Raw genomic sequence first — 27195 nt, forward strand, 5'->3', positions numbered from 1 at the left:
CCAATTCACATCCATTTACCCGCCACTCAACATGACCAAACAGCTTTTTTCGAAGTAAACTAAAAAAAAAGCTTGCTGGACTTGTGTAAGAGCGATGAACTACCGCTTGATATATATGACAGGGTTCATCCTCAGAGTTTGTTATGTCTGCATATGTATGGGCTACCCAAGACACACAAAAGTGATGTCCCTTTAGGCCCCATCTTATATATAACCGGTTCTGCACAGCATGAATTGGTCAAATGGTTGGGCGAATTGTTACAACCAGTTCTGACCAAGTTTTCCACATATACAGTGGGGGACTCCTTCACATTTGCGAAGGTCATACAGGACTTGCATATCGAAAGCAATCTGTGTCTATGTGCTCATTTGACATTGCTAGCCCATTCACCAATGTTCCACCCAAGGAAGCCATAGGTATTTGCATTGCAGCACTATGTCATGGTGATCTATACCCACCACCATTGTATGAATCAGTATTCATTGAATGTATGAACTCAGTAACTCGCGCAGTTGAGTTCAGTTTTAATGACACCATGTATGCCCAAATAGATGGTGTTGTCATGAGATCCCCTCTAGGCCCAACTCTCGCAAACATCTTTGCTGGGTTCCATGAGAAACGTGTCTTCGATAGAATAACACCTGACCTCCTACCCCTCGCATATTTACAATATGTAAATGAAAAGTTTGCTATATTTAAATCCATAGCTGCATGTAACAATTTCCTTACATGTCTTGACGGGTTCCACCTTGTGCTCAAATTCACTTTTGAAATGGAGCAGTCAAATGAACTCCCCTTCCTTGATGTACTACTTGAGAAATCTGCCAGGGGATTCTCTACCACGGCCCACCGCGAGCTTACCTTCACTGGTCAGTATACGCATTGGGATTCTTACAGTTCCTATATAAGTTGCTATAAGATTGGTCTTATTGACAACCTTGTAAATATGGCCCAAGCCATTTGCTCACCGTGCAAGCTTGATGCTGAAATAGGGCACATCAAAGGCATACTGCAGGATAATGGCTACCCTGATCAGATCATTTCAAGCTGTATATTATGCAAACTCATGAACAGGCCTAAGGCCATCATTTTTGGCCCTGTAAATTACCCAGTCTACCTCATTTTACCCTGGTAAGACAAGGTAACTGAAACATCTAAGCAACAGGTGAAGCTAACTGTTTCACGCTGTTACTATGCAGTAGCAACATGAGTGGTGTTCACCACTAACAGGATGCTGCCATCAAGCCAAAAAGACATTCTGCCTATCACACAAATGAGGAATGTGGTATATGAATTTCAGTGCCAGTGTGATGCTAGGTATGTAGGCCGTACGTCCCAAAGACCGGCGGATTGTATCAAGCAACATGTCCCAGCCACTGTTTGCAATGGACAAGGTACAGACCGTACACAACCAGCCCGTGCTTGCAAAACTCAAACCACAGTGTCCAACATTAGATGTGATTCCATGACTGGACACCATTTACAAAATAATCCTCAGTGTGCTAAGAATTACGCTGACAACCAATTTAAGATTGTCAGTTAGGCACACAATGTGCCGCATTTCTGTGTACTGGAAGCTACATATATTAATACACAGGGCCCTGTTCTTTGCAGACAGAAAGAACGTGTACACACATTGCGCCTGTTTCAGCTAAACAAAATAAGTGACAGCCATTCACTGACTCATTCCTCAGGGCAATGCATTACCCAATCAGGGTCAAGCTGCCTGGTTTAAATTTCAAACAATGCTTGGCAATTAACAGTCAGTCACCACACTGGTGCATTCTCCATGACAACGCCACTTGCCAACCAATCAGCACTCCCTTCACATACAGTATAAATTGTTGTTTTCCCCTGATATTGGTATTCTTGCAAAGTGTCCTGATGAGTACAAAACAAAGTTTAGACGTGTCTTTTTTTTCAGCAAAATGTTTTGGAGTTCTTTGAAGAAATAACATGTGCTGTGGACAAAGGGGATCCGGTGGATGCACTGTACTTAGATTTCCAGAAGGAATTTGATAAGATGCCACATCAAAAATTATTGCAGAAAATAAAAGCTCATGTTGTAGGGGGTAACATATTGGCATGGATAGAAGACTGGTTAGCTAACAGGAAACAGGGGGTAGGCATAAATGGGTCTTTTTCTGGTTGGCAAAATGTAACGTATGATGTGCCACAGGGATCAGTGCTGGGGCCTCAACTTTTTACAATTCATATCAATGGCTTGGATGAAGGGAGCAAAGGTATTGTTGCTAAATTTTCTGATGGCACAAAGATAGGTAGGGTAGTCAGATGTGGAGAGGCTACAAAGGGATATAGATAGGATAAGTGAGTGGGCATAGATCTGGCAAAAGGAGTATACTGTGGGAAAATGTGAAATTGTCCATTTTGACAGGAAGGGGAAAAAAAAGCATGTTATCTAAATGGTGAGAGATTGCAGAGCTCTGAAATGCAGAGGGATTTGGGTGTCCTGATGCATGAATTGCAAAAGGCTGGTATGCAGGTACAGCAAGTAATTAGGAAAGCTAATAGAATGTTATTGTTTATTGTGAGGGGAATTGAATACAAAAGTAGGGGGGTTATGCTTCAGTTATACAGGGCACTGGTGAGATCACATCTGGAGAGCTGTGTACAGTATTGATCTCCTTATTTAAAGGAAGGATGTAAATGCATTGGAAGCAGATCAGAGAAGATTTACTAGACTAATGCCTGGAATGGGTGGGTTGTCTTATAAGGAAAGCTTGGTCAGACGAGGACTTGTATCCACTGGAGTTTAGAAGAATAAGAGGTGACTTCACTGAAACATATAAGATCCTGAAAGGTCTTGACAGGATGGATGTGGAGAAGGTGTTCCTCTTGTGGGAGAGTCTAGTACTAGGGGTCACTGTTTAAAAACAAGGGGTCGCCCATTTCAGTCAAAGATGAGGAGAATTTTTTCTCTGAGGGTCATGAGTCTTTTGAACTCTTCCTCAAAAGGCAGTGGAAGCAGAGTAAATATTTTTAAGGCAAAGGTAGATAGATTCTTGATAAGCAAGGGGGTGAAAGGTTAGTGGGGGTAGGTGAGAATGTAGAGTGGAGGTTACAATCAGACCAGCCATGATCTTATTAAATGGCAGAGCAGACTCAAAGGGCTGAGTGGCCTACTCCTGCTCCTAGATTATATGTTCTTATGTATTCCTTTTTAACCAGCCTTTTACGTGGTAGGTTGTCAAATGTTTTCTTAAAATTTATATAGAGAACATCCACTGCATTCCTTTCACCAGCCTTTTCTGTTACTTCATCAAAAAAATTGTATTTGATTAGACAAATATGATCTGCCTTTTACAAATCCATGCTGGCTCTCCTTAATTAACTCAAACCTCTCCAAGTCCCTGTTGATTTTTTTTCCCTTACCCACCACAGATATTAAACTAACTGGCCTGTAGTGGCTAGGACTGTCCTTACGCCCTTGTTTGAATAAGGGTGGCACATTTGCTGCTCTCCAATCCTCTGGCACCTCCCCCCACATCTCGGGAAGACTGTAGCAATCTCTTCTCCACCTCCACTTCCTTTAATTTAAACCATCCGCTGAAATGAAAAGAAAACCTCATTTCCTGTAACTGTCAGATCGGGTTACAAGGACCACAGCATAGATAATAAATGAGATAATACTTCTGCTAAATTGAGGAGCAAGTAATTTCACAGGAACCCCATTAAACATTCCATGTTTAAAGCACACAATGTGATTTTCAGCTTGTATTTCAGCCGTGAGAGCAGAACTTACATTGCGTTATCTGTGCTGCGAGCATTCAGCAACACCAGGTCTAAAGTTTAACCACAACCACAGAAGAGCAAATGTAGAAACTCAAATCGGGAACAAATCACTGTGAGCACCAGCAGTGTGGTAACTTCACCATAGTAACATAGGAAGGAAATCATTAAGGGCCTCAAGCCAGTCCAACATTGAATGAGATCATGGTTAATCTGCACCTGAACTCCCTTTTCTGTTGCCTTCAAAAGAGAATGGGATAATTAGCTGAAGAGAAAACGTTTGCAGGTCTGCGGGGAAAAGGGACTAGGTGACTTGCTCTTGCAGAGAACTAACATGGACACAATGGGATGAATGGCCTCCTTCTGTGCTCTAACCATTCCATGATTTTCTGATGCTCAGAGACTGAAGCCCCTTTGTTCTTTTCTTGATCCTGTACATGCTTAAATGTCAAACATTTTTCAATTCTGATGGCCTGACATAAACAGAGGGTGAGGAAGTACTCAGCAGCGCTGGAAGAGATCTAGAAGACTAGGTTAATTTTCAAACGGTGCATAAAATTGAGGCACACAACCTCATCATAATATTTAAATTGTCAACCCAGCTCCTGGGAGCTGGTTGGCTGTCCACCCACCACCCTCCAGTCCCATCTCCTCGAAAAGCAGAAGTGGGCAAGTTCAGATAATACTTTAACCTCTCACCCTCCCCAAACCTGACTGTTAACTGTTTCCCTCTCCATAGATGCTGCCTGAACTGCTGAGCCTTGCCAGCTTTTTCTGTTTTCATTTCAAGATTTCTAGCTCCTGCAATTTTAATATAATTTTGCGGATTTCCACAGTAAGCCAGGTTGGCAGTCGGCGAAAGTTAGGCCGACACTGGGCTCGGTTTGGGGTGGAACCTGCAGTGCCCCTACTTCAGATGGGACATAGCTGGAGGAGGGAACTCCCAGGCCAGGCTGAGCAAAAGAGCAGCAGTGGATACACTGGGTGAAGGAGCTGTACTTCCCATCGGAGTGCTACTAGTGGAGCTTGCCTGCATCCCTGACAACAAATCCAAGCACGTATCACAAATTAATCTTCTTCTGCTGCTGGGCTTGAAAAAGCCCATTGAAGCAGTCATTATCCTGGGCAATGACAGTAAAGGGTCCTTCATTCCAGATGACGACAGCAAGTCGTCCTTCATCCCAACATCTCAGTTGAGAACAGTGAGTCATCCTTCATCCCATCATTCTGAATGAAGACAATGAGGAGTCCTTCATCTTGGATGAGCACAGTGAGGAGTCCTTCACCCTATCTTCCTGGACGAAGACAGTGAGGAGTCCTTTATCCCAAATGAACACAGTGAGGCGTCCATCATGTCAAAATCCTCTACAAGGTCAGTAAGGAGCCCTTCATCCCATCATCCTCGACGAGGACAGTGAGGAGTTCTTTATCGCATTATCCTGGGGCATCAAGTACAAGCGACAGAAGTGAAAGGAGAGTGGGAAAACCTAGCCCAACGTTCAATTCCCTTACCTTCTAACTGGATTTATGCTTTGGGTAAATTCTCCGATCTAAACAGGGTTAAATCACAGCTAGGTACTTCCCCCACCTCAGACCCCCGACCCTGACCTCAGACCCCACCCCCGACCCGACCTCGGAACACCCCCAACCCAACCTTGGACCCCCCGACTCGACGCCACCCGGCCTCAGCCCCCCCCACCCCTGACCTGACCTCGGACTCCTGAACCTTGGACCTCCCCCCTCCTTGACCCAACCTCCCCCCACCCCCACCCCAACCCAATCTCAGTCCCAACCTTCGATAGCCCCCCGACCTCCGATCCCCTCCCCCCTCCCAGACCGCCGGAGACCCATCCCCTCCCCGGGTATCCACCCCAGCCCCCTTACTCTAGATACCCACACACACCGCCCCCAACCTTAGAACACCCCCAACCCCCAAATCCTATTCACTTACCTTCTCCCTGGCCTGTCAATTTGCCTGGCACTTTAAACTTATCTGCTTTACGGCAGCAAGTGCTGTAAAAACAGGGGTGTGGCCTCCTTGAGTACGCTGAATCTGGACTTCGCTGGGGCCTGTGAGGCATCTTGCGCTGCAGGCCCCAAGCAGCTCCGGTGAACAGAATTGGCTGCACAATTTTCAAGACCAAGTAAGTGTGCATTTATTTCTTCTAATTCCTGTAGGCCGCACTTTCTGATGCTACTCAGAAGTGATGACCCAATAAGAAGGATGTTTGGCCAGGCAGGATCTGCCCTTTCCCAAACAGTGTTGGTGGTCACTTAATAAGCTGTTTTCATACAGCTGCACCTCAGGGTGTTCCTAAAGGTTGATACAGTAGAGCAAAACAGGAGTAAACGCAATTAATTTTTTGAAGTCAAAACAACCCATTTGTACATCTGATCATTCAAGAACGGACAGGTCATCAAGGTTCAAATTCCAATTGGCACACTCAACTTTAAAGAAACAAATCAAAACTACGGAAGAAACCAGATTCCTACCTGGAGTAAAATAGGAGCAGATGCTGGGAATATCTCCTTTTCTTTACAGTTCTCATTGGAATGGCTTGGGTCCAGCTGTTGACGAATTTTACATGAACGTTATCAAAGGTTGACTGTTTCAATTTAATTTTACATCATTTTGTGTGAATAATAGACTATCAGTTGGCATATGAATTCTGCAGTGAGTAACTCACCTCCTGTTTCCCCAAAGCCTGTCTTGAACGTGATGGAATACTCCCCTCTTGCCTGGATGAGTACAGCTCCAACAATACTCAAGAAGCTCAACGCTATCCAGGGTAAAGCAGCCCATTTGACTGGCACCCCATCCACAAACATTCACTCCCTCCTCAACCGACACATAGTAATAGCAGTGTGCACCATCTACAAGATGCACTGCAGCAACTCACCAAGGCTCCTTAGACAGCACCTTCCAAACCCATGACCACTACCATCTAGAAGGACAAGGACAGCAGAATGATGGGAACACCACCACCTGGAAGTTCCCCTCCAAGCTGCTCCCTATCCTGACTTGGAAATATATCGCCGTTCTTTCACTGTCGCTGGGTCAAAATCCAGGAACTCCCTCCCTAACTGCACCTATACCACATGGACCGCATCGGTTCAAGAAGGCAGCTCACCACCACTTTCTCAAGGGCAATTAGGGATGGGCAATAAATGTAGGCCTAGCCGGTGATACCTACATCCTATGAACAAACGAATATATAAAAGATTATTTTGCCCCAAAGTGCTGTTAGGTAGGCAGAAGAGTTCAGATATAGCAGGAGGAACCTGAAACAAACTGAGCTGAAGAGGCTGTGTGAAATCTCCTATTTTCATTGATCCTATTTTATGTCATCTATCCACAAAATAATTTACACTTGTACAGCACCTTTAACATTGTTTATCATCCCAAGGTAGAGAAGGGAGGTTAGGGATGTAAAAATTGACATGGTCACAGGGATAAGCTTAAAAGGAGGCTCTTGAAAGCATGGAAAGATGCAGAGAGGGGCTATAAGAAGAGAACTCTTAGAATGCAAGACAATGATGGCTGTTGGCCCTGAAACTGATTAAGGGAAGGGTAGAGTTGAATATAGATTAGGTAAGTCTTAGAACAGTAGAGGATGCAAGCTGTAACACAGGGCTGGGGGCTGGGGAGAACAGGAGAAGATTAAATAGAAAGTGCCCTGTGGTAGGTAGGAGCAGAAATTTGAAATTGACATGCTGGGGATAAAATGAAGCCTAAATCAGCTTAAACAGGACACTCATTACATACTTGTGGGTTCAGCCTAAGCGAGGAGCCCAAGAGGGTGAAATTGGACAAATATATGGAGTTTCTGGCAAGAATCAAAAAGGACTGCTTTGGGCTCACTTATATTTATTTAGAGGAAGTTGGCTTATCCACAATGTTTCGATTTCACTCAGGGAGTCATGAGTCTTTGGAACTCTCTTCCTGAAAAGGCAGTGGAAGCAGAGCATTTGAATATTTTTAAGGCAGAGGTGGTTAGATTCTTGGTAAGCAAGGGGGTGTTAGGTTATCGGGGGTAGGTGGGATGCAGATTTCAGGTTACTATCAGATCAGCCATGATCTTATTAAATGGCGGAGCAGGTTCGAGGGGCTGAAGGTCCTTGTTTGTATGCTCATAGCCTAGAAATCAGACAGCACCAAGACAATCAGAGTCGAGGGTAGAGGCAAAGCAGTAAAGCTAGAAGGCTGTGACCATTGTTTGCAACTTGACCTCATGCTTATACATAATATCACCAAGGGGCAGCATGTATGAGAAATACGAAGCAGCAGAGACTGGATATTGAGCTCGCTGGGGTGACCATGGGGGAATGGAAGATGTAGCCAATGAAGATATGTTGGCTATACTGGCAGGTACAGAAAGTGGGCTCCAAAGGAAAGGTTCGGAGAAGGTTAACTGTGTCAAAGGTAAGAGAGAGACTAAGGCAAGAAAAAACACCACAGTTATAATTATACAAGATATCACTGGCATTTTGACCAGATAATAAAATAATCTGAGGTTTTATTTAAACTAAACATCTTTAAGTGCTACTGTCACAAATTCGTGAACAGAATCAATGACATTGCTGTCAGCAATGTTTGTATGAATATTTAATACTTACAAGGCTGGAAACAAAAGTAAATGGTATATTGCTTGATAATTACAATGTTACAGTGATAGAATCGTTCAGCACAGGGAGGCCATTCAGCCTTTTAGACTTGTGCCTGCAACAGAGCTATCGAATTAATCCCATCTCCTGCTTTTCCTCCATAGGAAGTACTTTTCCTCCTTTGAAGTACTTATCCAATTCTTTTTTGAAAGTTATCATTCAACCTATTCTTCTTTTTGAAAAATAAAATCATTTCAAGTTGCATATTCATTGCAATTAATGTCAATAGGCATCCCTGATGTTTCACAAATGCTGTTTAACCTACCTGTCGGGAGCAGTTTAATGCCAGGGAGAGTTGAAGAAGATCATTTTCTACTTTCTCACAGATAGAACAACCATCTCCTTGCAAAGCAATGCTGTTCACCAGAACAAAGCTGCAAACACAAAACAGCATTATAACTCTTCAGTCGGTCTACATTTTTAATGGATAATTTTGCTCAAGCATTCAAAAGTATGCTGGAGAGTGAAACACTTGAGTCTTAGTTGAGTGGGCGTCACAGACTAATATCCATATTCCACCAACATTTATATGGGTAGCACTAGCTAAACCAGGCACGACCTGTCGATGGTCATCCTGATAATGAAACCTTTGAAATGGGAATAATCTAAAAGTGGGTCTTGAAGAGTTCAAGTGATGGGGCTGTGACTGTTAACTTTGGCAGCTTGTTCCATTGCGGGATTGACCTTGGCAAGAAAAATTGTTGAGACAACTGTCTTGGAAACAAATGGTCTTTGTAGTCTATGTGGATGACTATCCTATTTTGTCATTGCTGGAGGGCATCAGGTGCTTGTTTCTGTCAATTCCCACCACTCCTTTCCGTATTTTATAAAACAGAGTGTCTATTTTCCTCCCTCCTTTACCGTTGTGATTCCCATTCCAAATTCTTGATCAAAGCTGTGACACTGGTGTCACTGCCCGAATGCTTTGCTCTGAATCCAACTTTATTCTATTCTAAAAAATAATCTTCATCTCAGCATCATGGCATCTTCCATTGCACCCGTCTGATGCTTTCATTGCTATACCAGCTGTCTTTACAATGCATCCTGCTCTGGGTTCATATTCATTAGAATTGACTAAAATGGCCTAAAAATATTTTTCTTCAGCACTTTGTAAAAATGAAATTCAGACATCAATGTTGTTTTCTCTGAAGGATCTCCTTTTCGTAAAGCTAAAAGCATAAACCAATTAAAAGTTTTATTTGCTGAAAGTTACCGGCATACTTACTTCTGCAATGTCTTCTAGACTTTTGCATATTAAACAATAATTTTGAGGGGAAAATGGTCAGTTTCTTTTTTTCTCACTCTGCAGGATAAGTTTGTTTCTAAAGTACCTCAATCCATTGATAAAGGTTCAGGCCAGCAAACTCAGGGGCTGAGGTCTCGACACATCTACTGACCAATGGCTCAGGACACTTGCCTCAACTAATCAGAGAACAGGACAGAACTCACCTTCTACAGTAAGGACACCTGTAGCAACGTTGTAACATAAGGACGGGACTATCAGTGGTTGCCAAGATCACTGGCCCCAAGCATTGCAATTATCGGGCATTAGACTGACCACATATCGATCAAAATGATGCACTGGTCAGTCTTACAAAAACATTTGCCTATGTTGATTTTTTAAAAACTTTTATTTCTAGAATTAGCATTGGGGAAGAGTTAAATCAGGATCACAAGGTGTTTCTCAATGGAAAGCCCAGCAGTTCAACTTCAAACTAGAGTGCTCTTCATAATGGAATAGAAAATAGTTAGCTCATACGAAGGGTAGTGGAAATCTGAAACTCTTTCTCCCTCGCAAAAGGCTGCAGAAGCTAGGTTAATTGAGAAAGGCGGAGATTGATGGGTTTTTTTTTTATTAGACAAGTGCATCAAGGAACACGGAACAAAGGTAGATAAATGGATTGGAGGCACTGGTTAGCAATGTTCCTATCTTCCTATATTCAGCTAGCCAGAACTGTCATGTTTAATGATAAACCATTGTCAGAGATTGCCTTCATTCAGTACTAATCAATGACTATTTGCTCCAATGTAATTATCAGAGTTATTTGTTGTTACGGTTCATTTTTCTGTGGTGAGTGTCCACAATCCACCTCATTATAGATCAGTAGATAGGTTCCAGCATGAAGCAGTAAACTTTGATTCACAGCTATCCTCACAGGAGAATTTTAGAGGCGAGGATCGGCTGGAGCCCATTGTAACAGACACTTTGATGGAGGAGATTTAGATATGTACATTTTTTTTTAATATTCATCCTTGGAATGTGGGTGTAACTACATCCCTAATTGCCCTTGTTTAGAGGACATTTAGGAGTCAACCACATTGCTGTGAGTCTGGAATCACATGTAGGTAGGTAGGACCAGGTAAGGTCCCCTAAAGGACATTAATGAACCAGGTGGGTTTTTACAACACTTGGCAACAGTTTCATGATCAAATTCCAGAATTTTTTTTTTTATTGAATTCAAATTCCACCATGGTGGGATTCAAACCCGGGTCCCCAGAGCATTACCCTGGGTCTCTGGGTTACTAGTCTAGTGACAATACCACTACACCACCGCCTCCCATAGTCCAAGTGAACATCTCATAGCCCAAAGCTATTTGCTTTCAAAGTTAATATCTACCTAGCCAAGGAGAGGAAGGCTGGAGTGAACTTACAGTAAATGAACTTCTATTTAAAAGTTCCATGTTTAAAGAAAAATCTGGTTGTGTCTTTGCTGTTCTATATTGCTAGCGATGTACAGAAATATATTCCACTCTATTCAATGGTATTCTTTTTATTCACCATCCTAAGTAAATAAAAGCACTAGTTGGTTAAATGTGGTAAGAAAGTGCACCAATTATGTCCTGTAAAGAGAGGGGAGTCATGATGGGAAGTGATACTTGCTACCTCTCTATGCTAGCCACAGGAAGTAAAGGTTTTCTATTATAACCCCTTTACCCAAGGGTTGATGATAACCCTACCCATCAGGTGAGGATGGTACATGCAGTTGGGGGTTGGACCGGTCAACTGGGGTTGCACTGCATTCCTGATAGGTTCCTGTCCCCTACTCTCCTGAAAATCAACATCACAGGGACACCTGCTCAGGTGGGCGGGGCTAATTTTACATCCAAACGTCCAATTGTGCCATCGATACCGCAACATCATTTTCAGCTCAGGGTGTCCATATAGGGCCAAACCTGAGAGTAAGAGCTGGCATGAGACAGCGGAAAGCCCAGAGAAGGACATAGCGAGAAAGGTTCTATCTTTCTAAGGAATCCCTGTGGACCTGGAAGAATTGGAGGAGTTTTCCCCTGGGGTCCCACATGTCTTGGGCTTTCACAGCCACAGCCTTGCCTCTCCAGCCTAGCACCAATACCCTTGGGAAACTCCCACACACCTCCCACTCCCAGCACCAACTTCATACCTGGAACTGTTCCATTTGGTCCTCATTATCCTTGAGGTCACAACCTGCCTGCTCTGATTTCATCCCTGATGATTTTGGGAGACGCAATGAGTGTCACTGACAAGACCAATTTGATGCCCATTCCAAATGGTCTGTGAGATGGTTATGGTGAGCTGCCACCTTGGACTGCTACAGTCCATGTGATGTAGGAACACCCGCAGTGCGGTTAGGGAGGGAGTTCCAGGATTTTGATCCAGCGACACTCAAAGAACGGCGATATATTTCTAAGCCAGGATGGGTGTGTGACTTGGAGGGGAACTGGCAGGTGGTGGTGTTCCCATGCATCTGCTGCCCTTATCTAAGTGATAGGGGTTGAGGGTTTGGAAGGGGCTGTCGAAGGAGCCTTGGTGAGTTGCTGCAGTGCACTTTGTAGATGGTATACACTGCTGCTACTGTGGAGGGAGGAGGTGGAGGGAGTGAATGAATATTGGAGGTGGTGGATGGGATGCCAATCAAGCGGGCTGCTTTGTCTGGTGTCAAGCGTCTTGAGTGTTGTTGGAGCTGCACTCATCCAGGCAAGTGGAGAGTATTCCATCAGACTCGTGACTTGTGCCTTGTAGATGGTGGACAGGCTTTGGGGAGTCAGGTGGTGCATTACTCTCTGCAGAATTCACAGCCTCTGACCTGCTCTTGTGGCCACAGTATTTATATGGCTAGTCCAGTTTAGTTTCTGGTCAATGGTAACCCCCAGGATGTTGATGGAGTTTAAATGTTAAAACAGCCTGAGCTTCAGGCCGAACTCTCCATGAGGATTTTTCTCCCACCCTGAACATGCCACCCAATTAAAAACGACCACCAGCAGATACTGTATGCGGGGTGCTGGTTAGTCCAGTTGGCTAGGCAGCTAGCACGTGGATCAGGTTTGTGCCAAAAGCACAGGATTCAATCCCCATTCTGGCTGAGGTAGATTCGGGGCCTGCTTCCTTGCCCTACCTGTGGTAAAAATCATGGCACTTTGTTGTGGCTCAGATATTCGCCAAGAACCTGCTTTTGAGCAGACAACTCGAACAAGAGTATTTTCCAGCAATTTTTGTTTTCATTTCAGATTTCCAGCATCCACAGTGTTTTGCCTTTAGCAAGAGGATGATACCGGGTATCCCAGGTCACAGGGAATGTAAGATCTGTATAAGTAGAGAGGATCAATGATTCCTTCCATGTGTCCAACTTGAAGCCTTTAGAGGTACAAGTGTGATAAAACTTTAATTACATGTTTGACTATATGTCTAGCCGAAGGAGGGGTATTGATGAGATTTAATGGAAGCACCATAAGGTTGTATGTAAACATGATTGGGTTACAGTATTTGCCATCTACCTATTAAAATGGAAGATTGGATCCTAACTAAAATGAATCACAAAAAATACATGAATAGAGTAGCTGCAACATGAGCTTGAATAAAATTAATGTCACAACAGGTCCATGAAATACTTCAGAATATGTAAATCACCAAGAGGAATATTTAAACCATCACACAACCTTTTCCCATTTTGCATGGTAAGCTCATTATTGGATGTGCTAATGGGCTGTTAAAAGTACTTGCCAGCAGGCATGTAGCTCTGGACCTATTAATTTGCAACTTCCAATAGCTAAGCCATCGACTGGAATATTCCCATGGTTGGGTGCAGTCCGTGACTGTGGCTCTAACTGAGACACAAAATCTATCCATAAACAAAGGGACAATCACTGAGGTGATATGCAGGGACCATGGCTTATGAGGCCAATCAGAGGGTCACCACATATCATTTTCACTGCTAATCATAACTTTTGAATTACCCATGAGAGTGTGTGAATGTCTGCTTGTTTCACCCATCTCACATTGTGGGCTATGCGAGTACAAAGCCAGCCTTATTTTAAGATAAAAACAAAAAATCTGCGGATGCTGGAAATCCAAAACAAAAATAGAATTACCTGGAAAAACTCAGCAGGTCTGGCAGCATCGGCGGAGAAGAAGAGTTGACGTTTCGAGTCCTCATGACCCTTCGACAGAACTATTTTATCTTATTTTAAGATACTTTCTTGGGGTTGAAACAACAATTTATATTTGTATCACATGATTAACATAATAAAATGTCCCAAAGCACCTCACAGGAAGAATTAGAAAGCAAAATATGAAACAGAATTACCCAAGGAGATATTAAGGCAGGTGACCAAATGCTTGTTGGCCAATGAGGTAGGTTTTAAAAAGCGTCTTAAAGAAGGAAACAAAGGCCAGGATTTTATGGTCCCTTCATGGCGGGGACGGGGCTGTAAAATGTGGCGCGCCATTCTAAACTCCGTTGACTTCGGCAGGAACATAAAATGCCGCTGGCGTAAAATCCTGCCCAAAGTGGACAGGTGTGGAGGGAAGGAATTCCAGAGTCTGGGGCTGCAGCAGCTGCAGACATGGCTGCCAAAGGTGGAACGTTAAAAAAAAAAATCAGGGTGGCTGGTCAGGCGTCCTAATGTCCTGCGGGGATATTTACAGTTTGTTTTCACCATCTCAACGTGGTGTGAAAGAGATCCCACCACAGCTACAGTAGTCTGTGCTCAATGTAAAACTCAAATTTCTGTTCTATCATCGTCAGTGGCTATGTATATATATCACTCTGACAACCAAATGATTGGGCACTGGTGTTAGCATCTAACCTCTAAAGAATGGTTTTATATGTTTGTCATGTTAATTACATAAGACTTATAGCCCAGAAACCAGCCATTTGGTCCAACTAGTCAATGCCAGTGTTTATTCCCCTACAGGAGCCTCCTCCCACAGTACTTCATCGAACCTCAACCTTATCAACATATGCTTCAATTCTCTTCTCCCCATGTACTTATCAAGCTTTACCTTAAATGCATCTATACTATCACCAACTCATCATCTCTTAGTGGTAGCAAGTTCCACATTCTTACCACTCTTTGGATAAAGTAGGTTCTCCTGAATTTCCTATTGCATTTATTGTGACTTATATACTTATGTATATGGACCCCAGTCCAGTTATTTTCTAGAGATCTGATGCTTGGTGCCCACTGGTATTGGTGCCTTAATTTCCTGTGAAACTAGAAAAGAAAATACAAAACTCTTGAGGATTCAGATAAGTTAACAAATATTTGATATTATAATTTCTAACCTAAACATAGGAGAGGTGTATCACAAGGAGCCAAGAATATTGACCAAGGTAAAACTTACTGGTGCAATGGTACAAGTCCAGATGCTTTATATGGTATAGGGGTGGGTAATACCACCTGTCTGCAGTGTCATGGCATTCACATGCTTCTTAAGCAGTGGTTTCCCCAGAACCCATACAATGGATGGGGGCGGAGGGGAAATGCAGGAATGGGCCATCTATACCCCATCGGATGCAAGTATTCCACCAGACTTCAATCCAAAATTCAGTGAGTGGATATCCAGGCTCTGCTCACCAGAACTGTCCGGAATGGGGACGCTACCAATAAGCCACAGGCTTGCTCCAATATTATTTCTTTCAAGGCCACCATGCTTCAAGGACATCAAATTATCCCCCACACCATTCCCAGGCATCCCTGCAGAGTGCCAATTGCTCCTTAAACCATTTAATGTATCAAGCAACACAATGGGAAAAATTAATTCGAGTTCACTTACTTTATTCCTTTTTTTGTCACCACTTTTGCAGAAGTGAAGTTAAACACCCCTTCAAACCTCTGCAGTTTGTACCAATCCATCCTGTTAAATGAAAGTCAAAGGTACTTGGTTCAGTTTTACTAAAAAGCATCATTTGCACAAGCCCAGCATTTAGTGCTTCTCAAGCTAAAGGTGGGTTCACAAAAAATAATAAAATCAGGACATTAAGATAAATATGCGTGAATCTTTATAGCGCACAGTAAAATCTAATACAGGTAAGTTCTTACAGCACCTATTGTTTAGAGCAGTGGGGAAGTGTCTTGAACCTCAGGCACTCCATATCAATAATCCAGACTTCTCAAATACTGGGCCAGCAAAGTTATCAATACACTACTATGCCTTTATTCAGTCCTTTTCATAAGCAATTTTCTATGCCCTGACATTGGGAGGGACAGTTTCCACATTCATTCAAAATTCCTGAATCAATTTATTTTGTTTCTCACAGATTAAAGGGTTGGGAATTAAAAGATGCTTTTTTTTAATTCCCAAAAAGATCTCTACTTTGAATAGTTACTCTCCTTAGAAAATCAAGGTGATCTTAATTGCTGTTGCATTATGGAGATAAAGCAAGGATTGGGACTACTTGGATAGCTCTTTCAAAGAGATGTTACAGGCACAATGGGCCAAATGATTTCCATCTGTGCTCTGGTGATTCTATGATTAATTCTAGGCACATGAATAACTGAGTGAGTCATAGAGAGCAGGATTGCCAATTCAGCCCCTTCTCACTGCTAGTAAATTGGTCTCAAGCCAGCACATTGGTGTGGGTGCTATAATTGGCCTTAGCCTTCCTGAACTGGTGAGTAAAGGGAATCAGCTGGACTCCCACTTATGATCACTTAGGTGGTGAGCATTACTCAGGTGGTGTGTTTGTGTGTGTAAATCATAAGAATAACCAATTGACTGAGGAACCAGAAAGCACCAGTGCTCAGAGAACTGCTTCAAAGAAAGCAGAGACAGGTATACAAACACATCTCCATTAGCAGTGCAGAATTTATAACAGATTGATAGTTTATTTTTGGTTCATAAACTGTAGCTGTTTTTCAGGAAGGTTAAGAGTAAACCAGAAACTCAGAAAGTTAATAATGCCATCTGAGAATGTAAAACTCCACCCTGTCCCAGAAGTCCACAGTGGAGGGAATGAATCACCAGATTTAACTGTTACAAGAGAACTTGCTTAAAATCAAGCACACAGACGCTGGAATGTGTTATAAGGCATTTAACGTATCAGGAAGTTGAGATAGTGTAGTAGGCCACAAGAAAATTTTCCAAGTTTTTACTAATGCGCTCCCAATTCCAAAATATAGTAGTTTATAACAGACAAATTGACAACAATGGCCCGGAATTTGCATTTGGAATAACGCTGAGGTTATCAACGCTAAAGGGTAAATTGGACAGCAACTTCCATTGCTCACACAATTAAATACAAAAATCAGGAAGTTGCTGTCAAAAGTTGTCCTTCCCAAACTCTACTACACTGGTACCTCGCTGAGACACTCAGCATTCAAACACATCAAGTGCATGAAGTTGCAGTATTTACCACTAAACACATCAGAAAAAGTTAGCCCTTGTTCATTCAACTGTAATTGAGTTTTTAACAGAACGATATGCTTCAATTACTCATAAACAACCTCTCTGGCATTAAAAATTGACATTTACAATTATTTTGTTTTTAATTAGTGGAATGTTTTTAAAAAGTTATTTAAATACCCAAAACCTTTCCTTTGTCTCTTCTATCTTGCTCCCTTATTCCCATCTCTCTGTACAGATTTACACTGAATACTGTAACTTACCCTTCCTGTTTAGACTCTGCAGCCTCAATCTCGACTGAGGCGGTTCCTTAGAACGGGTGGGAGAGTAGTTTTAGTCAGAAAACCCAGAATTCATGGTTTTGCCACACGCTCTGTGTGTTTTAACATCACAGTATGGGTCTTTAATTTCCAGCAGGCTCCTCATCCAGAAGGCTAGCCTCACTGGCTTTCAGCACTGGGCACTGCATCTCAGGAGAGTTATATTGCTTTTGGGAGGGTGTGCAACTCAGATTCACCAGAATGACACCAGGGCTTTCGAGGGTTAAATTATGAGGACAAGCTGCACAGGCTTGGCTTTGTAGGTAGAGGACTAAGGGTGATCAAATTGAGGTGTTTAAGGTGATTAAAGAATATGACTGGGTAGATAGAGAGAAACTATTTTGACTGCTGGGTGAGTCCAGAAAAAGGAGGCATAACATTTTAATGCAAACCGTTGTGGAAACGTGTAACTCCTTTGCCCATAAAGCTGTAGCGGTCAATTGAACTTTTCAAAACCAAGATTGATAGATTCTGTTAGGTAAGTGTGTTAAATGATGACAGAGCCAAGGCAGAGCTGGGTGGAGTTAAGATACAGATCTAACTGAATGGCAGAATAGGCTCAAGGGGCTGAATGGCCTCTTCCCCTGCCCCTAAATCAGAGTCTCTGCCTCCACTTTCTGGATAAAAAAAATGCTCTTGAAAGCTTAATCTCAATGAATTTAATTTGATGGCCCGAAAGCGCTGAGGTCCTGCATATTATCTGCCAGAAATGCAGCCAATCACCTCTCGGACTAAACACACTGCCCCCTCCACTACTGCTGTTTAAGTTTTGTTTAAAAAAAGAATTAAATTTTTGAAATCATCAGAATAATATGCTACTTTCCCTCACTCTGCTAACATTCTGAGCATCCGGAGGATAATTCCCCTCCAGTAGTTTTAATTTATTTTTGTCATAAATCATTTTTGAAACCTCTTAAAATAATTTCCTCTTAACAAAAACAAGGAGATCTCAACATTAACCTTTTTTTAAAAAAAAAAACAAAGAGCAGCTATATTAAAAAACAAACTTCAAAAGCAGATGAGTTTCATTTTGAAGTGATAGTCATCATTACAGGGGTGTGGGGACTAGAAAGACATGGGAAAATCAAAACATGTGATACGTGATTTGAATCTTCTGATGAGGTATAATTCAGATCAAACATATTTGAGATAAAAACAGAAAGTGCTGGAAAAACTCAGCAAGGTCTTGCAGAATCTGTGGGAAGAGAAACAGAATTAACACTTCGAGTCAGATATGACTCCACAAAACTCAAAAATATTTGAAATTGGTTTGAGGCATTTACCACTTGTGCCCAAATTAACAAATTTGGCATAACTGGGCAAAGTGTTTCTGAAATGCTCCTCTTAACAGGCAGCAGCTCAACAGGCAGAAATACCGATTACAATATCCTCACCCTACATGGTGCAGCTGAAACTGTTGCATGGAGGCATACTTACTCATAGTGGAAGCCAATATCGTGATTCCCGACTACCACAAACAACTCTGTGTTGGACGAATGTCTGAACATCATCTGAAAACGCTGTACATCATCTTGAAAGTCCTATTAAAGATCCATGGCATCAGTACAGGAATTATAGCTTAACCATTTAATTAAGTCTTGGAATACCCATATCTCAAGTAACAAAAAGGAAACAGGCCATTATAATCTCTTTCCTACAGAACAAAAATATCCTTGTCTATTCCTGCAATGGACTAGAAGCTCCCCGCCACCCCCCCCCCAACCCCGCCATTAAAAGGAAGGTTTGAATTTATCTAGCACCTTTCACAAATGCAGGATGTCCCAAATTGCTTTACAGCTAATGATATACTTTTGAAGGACTGTTCTAATGCAGGAAAGGCAGCAGCCAATTTGCATACAGCAAGCTCCCATAAACAGCAAAGTAAAAATGACTAGATAAATCTATTTGATCGAGGAATAAATATTGGCCAGAACCCCAGGGATAATTCTCCAACTTTCTCGAAGTATTACCATGGATCTTTTATATCCACCCAAGAGGGCAGGCAATACCTCAACTTAATTTCTCCCCCAAAAGACCATAGTTCCAAATGTACAGCATTCCTGCAACACTGCACTGGAGAGTCAGTCTTAATTTTTATGCTCAAGTCCTAGAGTGGGACTTGAACCCACAACCCTAAGGAACACTGCTGGATTAAAATCAGTTTCCTTTTCCTGCAGACTTGATTATTTGCCAGGACATTTTTTGGCCTTAACCTGCTATTGAGATATCCAAAATATCAAAATGTCAAAGCAATTACACCTTTCTTTGGAATTTCTGCACTGCTTTGCCAGCTGCTGGAGGGTCTCCTTTCTAGACCAGTAACATAGCCCTTGGATCATTTCAGAGATTTATTGGAAGGTAGTTGCAAGACAAAATGAAAAGCATTTCCAAACAATTGGATCTGCCAAAGATATTTTTCTTTTACAAACTCCATTATCAAGGGCTCACACAAATGAAACATTTCATAAAGTTTCTTCCAAAAGTACAAATCACAATGTGCTGCTTTGGTGTGGAGATTTTTCAAGTGCTGGGTGACTTATTCACAGCATTCTGCCTTACTTAAAAGGCAAAGTACTGTGGCTGCTGGAAATCTGAAATTAATGCTGAAATGCTCAGGAGGTCAGGCATCATCTGGGGAGAGTTTTTGGCCTTCCACCCAAAACATGAACTCCGGTTCACCCCCCCCAACCCCACAGATGCAGAGTCATTTCAGCATTTTTGGTTTTCATTCTGCCCTTAATGTTCCACAGCTGATTACGAATGATGTTGCAATATCCAGAGAGGTAACAGGAGAGCACATTGAAACAGGGCTCTCGAAATAGCATCGAAGCTGAATACATCTCGAGCTCCTTCATTGCTACATGGAGGCTCCCATTTAAACTGCTGTGGAGGGCCTCCCATTGTGAATCTCTGCAGAGTGCTTCCTGTGGAAATGTAATCAAGATGAACTTAAAAACTGTAACTGCAAGCCCATCTCCCATCAGTCCATTGTCTTTTTGATCAGCTGCTCTAGGCCGAGGTGACACTGTAAGTCGGTGTGCCAAGGTTCTCCTCGCTGGCCTCCCACCCAGCACCCTCCATAAACTTTATCTAACCTGAATCTCCTCAGCCTGAAACCTAACTCTATGGCATCTTTGGCAGTCTCTTCTTGGCCTCCACCTATAACTGGCCCCCTATCAAGCTCTACCTGTCCCTCCTGTCCCACCCCCCTGTACCAGCTTATATCTCATCTCATTTCTATATTTTTTAGTTCTGACGTAGGGTCATACGTTCTCGAAGCGTCAACTGTATCCCTCTCCGCAGATGCTGAGTTTTTCCAGGTATTTTTGTTTTTGTTCTAGATTTCCAGCATCCGCAGTATTTTGCTTTTATCATACCAAGTCCCATTCACCTCTGACCTACACAGACTGCTGCTCCGGCCGCACCACACCTTTAAAATTCTTAGCTGTGTTTTCAAATCACTCTAAGGCCTCGTACCTGATCAGTGTAACCTCCACCAGCCCTACAAATCTCCAAGATATCTGTGCTCCTCCAATTCTGGCAACTCTCACATTCCCGATTTTCTTAGCTCCCTTGTTGGTGGCTGTGCCTTCAGTTGGCCAGGCCCAAAGCCCAAGAATTCTCTTCCTCAACCTCTCCACCTCTCTCTGTTCCAAAAGCTCTTGGTGGCCCGCCCTAATATTTCCTTTTGTGGCTTGGTGTCAAAATTGGTTGGACAATTGCTCCTGTGAAACCACTTGGGACATTTTACAGCATTAAAAAGGTGCCATACAAGTCAAGGTTACTGTTGTAAGAATATAACTCTTCTGCTACAATTCCTGTAAGAAAATGTCATTCTATATGTTAAGAATTGTACAAGAATAGAGGCAACCTAATTATCAAATCATTTAGCAATGAATCACCCTGAGCATGTTCCTGTTTACCTTCTACTGGCCAACTTAACCAACTACATTGATAGGAACAAGTCTACTTTCTCAGGTAAGATTATATTGTTGACTTCAATGAGGAAAGCAGTTATTTAAGAAGAATGTAAATTAAAACAAAGCAGGCAGGAAGTGTACATTAAAATAACTGGGTCACACGGTAGTTCTACTGTTGTGAGCACCAGCAATGGTTCAAATTTCCAATACAGTTAAACTCAGTGAGGGGCATTGTCAAAGGGAACCTCCTCTGCAGAGTGAGGAGACAAAATAGTCACTTATCACCAGGTTGTTTATGCTGTTTGGCCAAATTGAGCGTTAGCAAAAAGGGTACAAGATGTTCCTCCTGAGTCACGACAGGTACGCGCCCAGCTGGTTACTGAAAATTAGGCAGCGTGCAGTAAAGAGCCTTCTATTCTCACAGAACACATACCCTCAGAAATATATGTCAGAGAATTGCTTTTCGTACACGTGGTTCAATAAAACTTTTTTTTTTTTACACATTTGTTACATTTCATCAAAAGCACCAGATCAATTTCACTGCTGCAATTATGTTCCAATTGGAACTGGATCAGCTGAAGGTTCCAGCAGAATGATGAGCCAAACATGATAAAAATCACAATATGGTACCTCTGGGGAACTCCACTTCCCCTCGTCAAACAGGTCACCGAGAATGAACACGACATCTGGTTCGAAAAGCCACAAAGCAGTTTGAAAAGCCCGTTCCATCTGCCATTCCCTGGAGAGGGAAAGAATAGCACAAATTTCAGACATTATTGCTTACGGCCTGCAAGAAATGTCATAAAATTTGTCACTACTTCTTGTCACATTCCGACATAACGACGGCCACTGTCCCCATGTAAATGTCCCCATCCAAAATGCCCAGGACAGGTACTGCACGGGGTTAGATACAGTGTGAAGCTCCCTCTACACTGTCCCCATCAGACACTCCCAGGGCAGATAAAGCATGGGGTTAGATACAGTGTGAAGCTTCCTCTACACTGTCCCCATCAAACACTCCCAGGACAGGTATAGCACGGGGTGAGAAACAGAGTGAAGCTCCCTCTACACTGTTGCCATCAGACACTCCCAGGGCAGGTACAGCACAGGGTTAGATACAGAGTAAAGCTTTCTCCACACTGTCCCCATCAGACACTCCCAGGGCAGGTACAGCACAGGGTTAAACCATAAGACATAGCAGCAGAAATTAGGACATTCAGCCCATCAAGTCTGCTCCATCATTCAATCATGGCTGATAAGTTTCTCAACCCCATTCTCCCGCCTTCTCCACGTAACCTTTGATCCCCTTACCAATCAAGAACCTATCTATCTCGGACTTAAATACACTCAATGACCTGGCCTCCACAGCCTTCTGTGGCATTGAATTCCATAGATTCAACACTCTCTGGCTAAAGACGTTTCTCCTCATTTCTGTTCTAAAAGGTCATCCCTTTACTCTGAGGCTGTGCCTCGGGTCCTAGTCTCTTCCACTAATGGAAACATCGTCCCCACGTCCACTCTATCCAGGCCTTTCAGTATTCTGTAAGTTTCAATCAGATCTCCCCTCAGCCTTCTGAACTCCATCGAGTATAGACCCAGAGTCCTCAAACATTCCTCATATGTTAAGCCTTTCGTTCCTGGGATCGTTCTCGTGAACCTCCTCTGGACTCTCTCCAAGGCCAGAACATCCTTCCTGAGATACGGGGCCCAAAATTGATCACAATATTCTAAATGTGGTCTGACCAGAGCCTTATAAAGCCTCAGCAGCACATCCCTGCTTTTATATTCTAGTACTCGCGAAATAAATACCAACATTGCATTTGCCTTCCTAACTACTGCGTCAACCTGCAAGTTAACCTTAAGAGAATCCTGGACTAGGACTCTCAAGTCCCTTTGCACTCCAGATTTCTGAATTCTCTCCCCATTTAGAAAATAGTCTATGCCTTTATTCTTCCTACCAAAGTGCATGACCTCACACTTCCCCACGTTGTATTCCATCTGCCACTTCTTTGCCCATTCTCCTAACCTGTCCAAATCCTTCTGCAGCCTCCCCGCCTCCTCAATATTACCTGTCCCTCCACCTATCTTTGTATCATCTGCAAACTTAGCCAGAATGCACTCAGTTCCTTCATCTAGATCATTGATGTATAAAGTGAAAAGTTGTGGTCCCATCACTGACCCCTGCAGAACTCCACTAGTCACCGGCCGCCATCCTGTGAAGGACCCCCTTATCCCCACACTCTGCCTCCTGCCTGACAGCCAATCTTCTATCCATGCTAGTACCTTGCCTCTAACACCATGGGCTCTTATCTTACTGAGCAGCCTCCTGTGCGGCACCTTGTCAAAGGCCTTCTGGAAGTCCAAGTAGATAACATCTATTGGCTCTCCTTTGTGTAACCTACTCGTTACCTCCTCAAAGAATTCTAACAGATTTGTCAGGCATGACCTCCCCTTGATGAAACCATGCTGACTTTGCCCGATTTTACCATGCACTTCCAAGTATTCTGAAATCTCATCCTTAATAATGGACTCTAAAATCTTACCAACGACTGAAGTCAGGCTAATCGGCCTGTAATTTCCCATCTTTTCCCTCACTCCCTTCTTAAACAGGGGGGTTACATATGCGATTTTCCAGTCCTCTGGGACCCTCCCTGACTCATGTGATTCCTGAAAGATCATCACTATCGCCTCCACTATCTCTTCAGCTATCTCCTTCAGAACTCTGGGGTGTAATCCATCTGGTCCAGGTGATTTATCCACCTTCAGACCTTTCAGTTTTTCTAGCACCTTCTCCTTGGTAATGGCCACCATACTCACCTCTGCCCCCCGACTCTCTTGAACTTTGGGGATGTTACTCGTGTCTTCCACTGTGAAGACTGACGCAAAGTACCTATTCAGTTCCTCCGCCATTTCTTTGTTCCCCACTACTTCTCCAGCATCATTTTCCAGCGGCCCAGTGTCCAGTTTTGCCTCTCTCTTACCCTTTGTATATCTAAAAAAAACTCTTGCAATCTTCTTTTATATTACTGGCTAGTTTACCCTCATATTTAATCTTCTCCCTCTTTATTTCGGTTTTCGTTGTCCTCTGTTGGTCTTTGTAGGCTTCCCAATCCCCTGGTTTCCCACTGCTCTTCGCCACATTGTATGCTTTCTCTTTAGCTTTTATGCTGTCCCTGATTTCCCTTGTCAACCATGGTTGCCTCATCCTCCCTTTAGTATGCTTCTTCTTCCTAGGGATGAATTTTTGCTGTGTCTCCCAAATTACTCCCAAAAACTCCTGCCATTGCTGTTCCACTGTCTTTCCTGCTAGGCTCATCTCCCAGTCAATTCTGGCCAGCTCCTCCTTCATGCCTCTCTAGTTGCCTTTATTCAACTGTAATACCGTTACATCTGATTCCAGCTTTTTCCTCTCAAATTGCAGGGTAAATTCTATCATATTATGGTCACTTCCTCCTAAGGGTTCCTTCACCTTAAGCTCCCTTATCAAATCTGCCTCATTACACATCACTAAATCTAGAATTGCCTGTTCCCTAGTGGGCTCCACCACAAGCTGCTCCAAAAAGCCATCTCGTAGACATTCCACAAATTCCTTTTCTTAGGATCCACTACCAACCTGATTTTCCCAGTCTACCTGCATATTGAAATCCCCCATGATCACTGTAACCTTGCCTTTCTTACACACCGTTTCTATCTCCTGGTGTATCTTGTGCCCCACATCCTGACTACTGTTCGGAGGCCTGTACATAACTCCCATTATGGTTTTTTTTACCTTTGTGGTTCCTCAACTCTACCCACACAGATTCTACATCATCTGTCCCTACGTCGTTTCTTGCTATCGATTTAATTTCATTTCTTACTAACAAAGCAACCCCACCCCTCTGCCAACCTGCCTATCTTTTCCAAAGGATGTATATCCTTGGATATTTAGCTCCAGTCCTGATCCCCTTGCAGCCATGTCTCCGTGATGCCCAACACTTCATACCTGCCAATTTCAATCTGCGCCACAACTCATTTACCTTATTTTGTTAGATACAGAGTAAAGCTTCCTCTACACTGTCCCCATCAGACACTCCCAGGGCAGGTACAGCTCATGGTTAGATACAGAATGAAGCTTCCTCCACACTGTCCCCATCAAACACTGCACTTCAAAGTAACTCAATTTTTTAAGTGCATTGAGGCTTGTGAAATAAGGGAATGTTTGCTGGAACCGATGTGTTAAAAGGAAGAATGACCCAAACCTCCCTGTCACTTGCCATTTTAACACTCCACCCTGCTCTCTTGCCCACATGTCTGTCCTTGGCTTGCTGCATTGTTCCAGTAAAGCCCAACGCAAACTGGAGGAACAGCATCTCATCTGCCAACTAGGCACGTTACAGCCTTCCGGACTGAATATTGAATTCAACAACTTTAGATCTTGAACTCCCTCCTCCATCCCCACCCCCTTTCTGTTTCTTCCCCCTTCCTTTTATTTTTTCCAATAATTTATATAGATTTTTCTTTTCCCACCTATTTCCATTATTTTTAAATCTTTTATGCCCCGATAGTCTTTCCACCCCAACCCCACTAGAGCTGTACCTTGAGTGCCCTACCATCCATTCTTAATTAGCACATTCATTTAGATAATATCACTACCTTCAACACCTCTGTGTTCTTTTGTTCTTTTGTCTGTGACATCTTTTGATTATCTGCTCCTATCACTGCTTGCTTGTCCCTACAACCACCCACCCCCCAACTTCTCTCTCTAACCCCCCATCACCTTAAACCAACTTATATTTCACCCCTCTCCTTACATTCGCTCAGTTCTGTGGAAGGGTCATGAGGACTCGAAACGTCAACTCTCTTCCTCTCCGCCAATGCTGCCAGACCTGCTGAGTTTTTCCAGATAATTCTGTTTTTGTTTTGGATTTCCAGCATCCGCAGTTTTTTGTTTTTATCTCTGTGTTAAAAGGATAGCCCATCCATCTACCAGTCTACTCCTGCTCCTGAATTGATCTCAATCTCCCAAGAATCTGAACCCTACCCTCCTATACCATCTCACTAGCCACGAACCAAGCTTCCTTATGCCTGTGCTGACTAGCTCATGGCAACTAGATTAATCCCGAGGTTAGCATTTCTATTCAATTAAAGAGCAGTCTAGTCTCCTTGCTCATCTATTTATGGGATGTGGGTGTTGCTGGCTGGGCCTGCATTTGTTTTCTATCCCTAATTGCCCTTGAGGAGGTGGTGGTGAGCTATTAGGCATAGACAACAAATGCAGGCCCAGCCAGCGACACCCACATCCCATAAATGGATGAGAAAGGAGGCCGGGCTGCTCTTTAATTTAACAGGAGTGCTCACATCAAGAGCTGTCATGTGCTAGTCAGCACAGGCATAACTGCTGAAATTCTTTTTGGAGGACGCCAATTTTATTGTCCACATTTCATAAAATGACTGATCTTTAGACTCTGCAGATTTATTGTGCTCAGGTTTTGACTACGTGATTGATTACGTGTTTTGTCACAGTTTTACTGTTCCAGTGTACTCTTTCATTAAAATTACTTAACCTGTATGGCTGCATCCTTCAAGTGAGCAGGAAAATTGCTTCGAATTTGCAATAGACTGTACTCCTGAGGAAAGGGATTATTCCCAACACATTAAACAGACTTTTCTTCTCAAATGCTGTCAAAGCTGCTGTGTGTATGTCATTATCTTTTGCATTCTTGTGGTGGATGACATTTGTTTAATTTTGCATGTGCGCGTATTTGCATTTTCATTAGAACTTGCTTGTTAAGAACATGCTTTAATCATTTTGTTCTTGAACGTGACATGACTATTACCATTTTGAAATCAGGATGCATTACAATGTACAATTTACTTTTTTAAAATGTTGCTCATTTATTTCTTAAAGGCACATACAAGGCATGCATCATGGAAAATCATATTCTGCATACCAGCAAT

At 42.9% G+C, this 27195-nt stretch overlaps 1 protein-coding gene across 3 annotated transcripts in view; it reads right to left on the minus strand.

The window, feature by feature from the left end:
• Nucleotides 1-27195, minus strand: part of mppe1 (metallophosphoesterase 1) — a 74618-nt gene that overhangs the window by 30431 nt on the left and 16992 nt on the right. For all 3 annotated transcript variants that reach the window (XM_041190596.1, XM_041190595.1, XM_041190594.1), the window contains exons 2-6: nt 21889-21997; nt 18776-18879; nt 15450-15530; nt 8682-8790; nt 6245-6319 (exon numbers count right to left, since the gene is read on the minus strand). In XM_041190596.1, coding sequence (XP_041046530.1) covers nt 6245-6319; nt 8682-8790; nt 15450-15530; nt 18776-18879; nt 21889-21997 — 478 coding nt within the window. The remainder of the gene's footprint in view (nt 1-6244; nt 6320-8681; nt 8791-15449; nt 15531-18775; nt 18880-21888; nt 21998-27195) is intronic.

The sequence above is a fragment of the Carcharodon carcharias genome, chromosome 6 (genome assembly GCF_017639515.1).
Source record: "Carcharodon carcharias isolate sCarCar2 chromosome 6, sCarCar2.pri, whole genome shotgun sequence".
Taxonomy (NCBI): Eukaryota; Metazoa; Chordata; class Chondrichthyes; order Lamniformes; family Lamnidae; genus Carcharodon; species Carcharodon carcharias.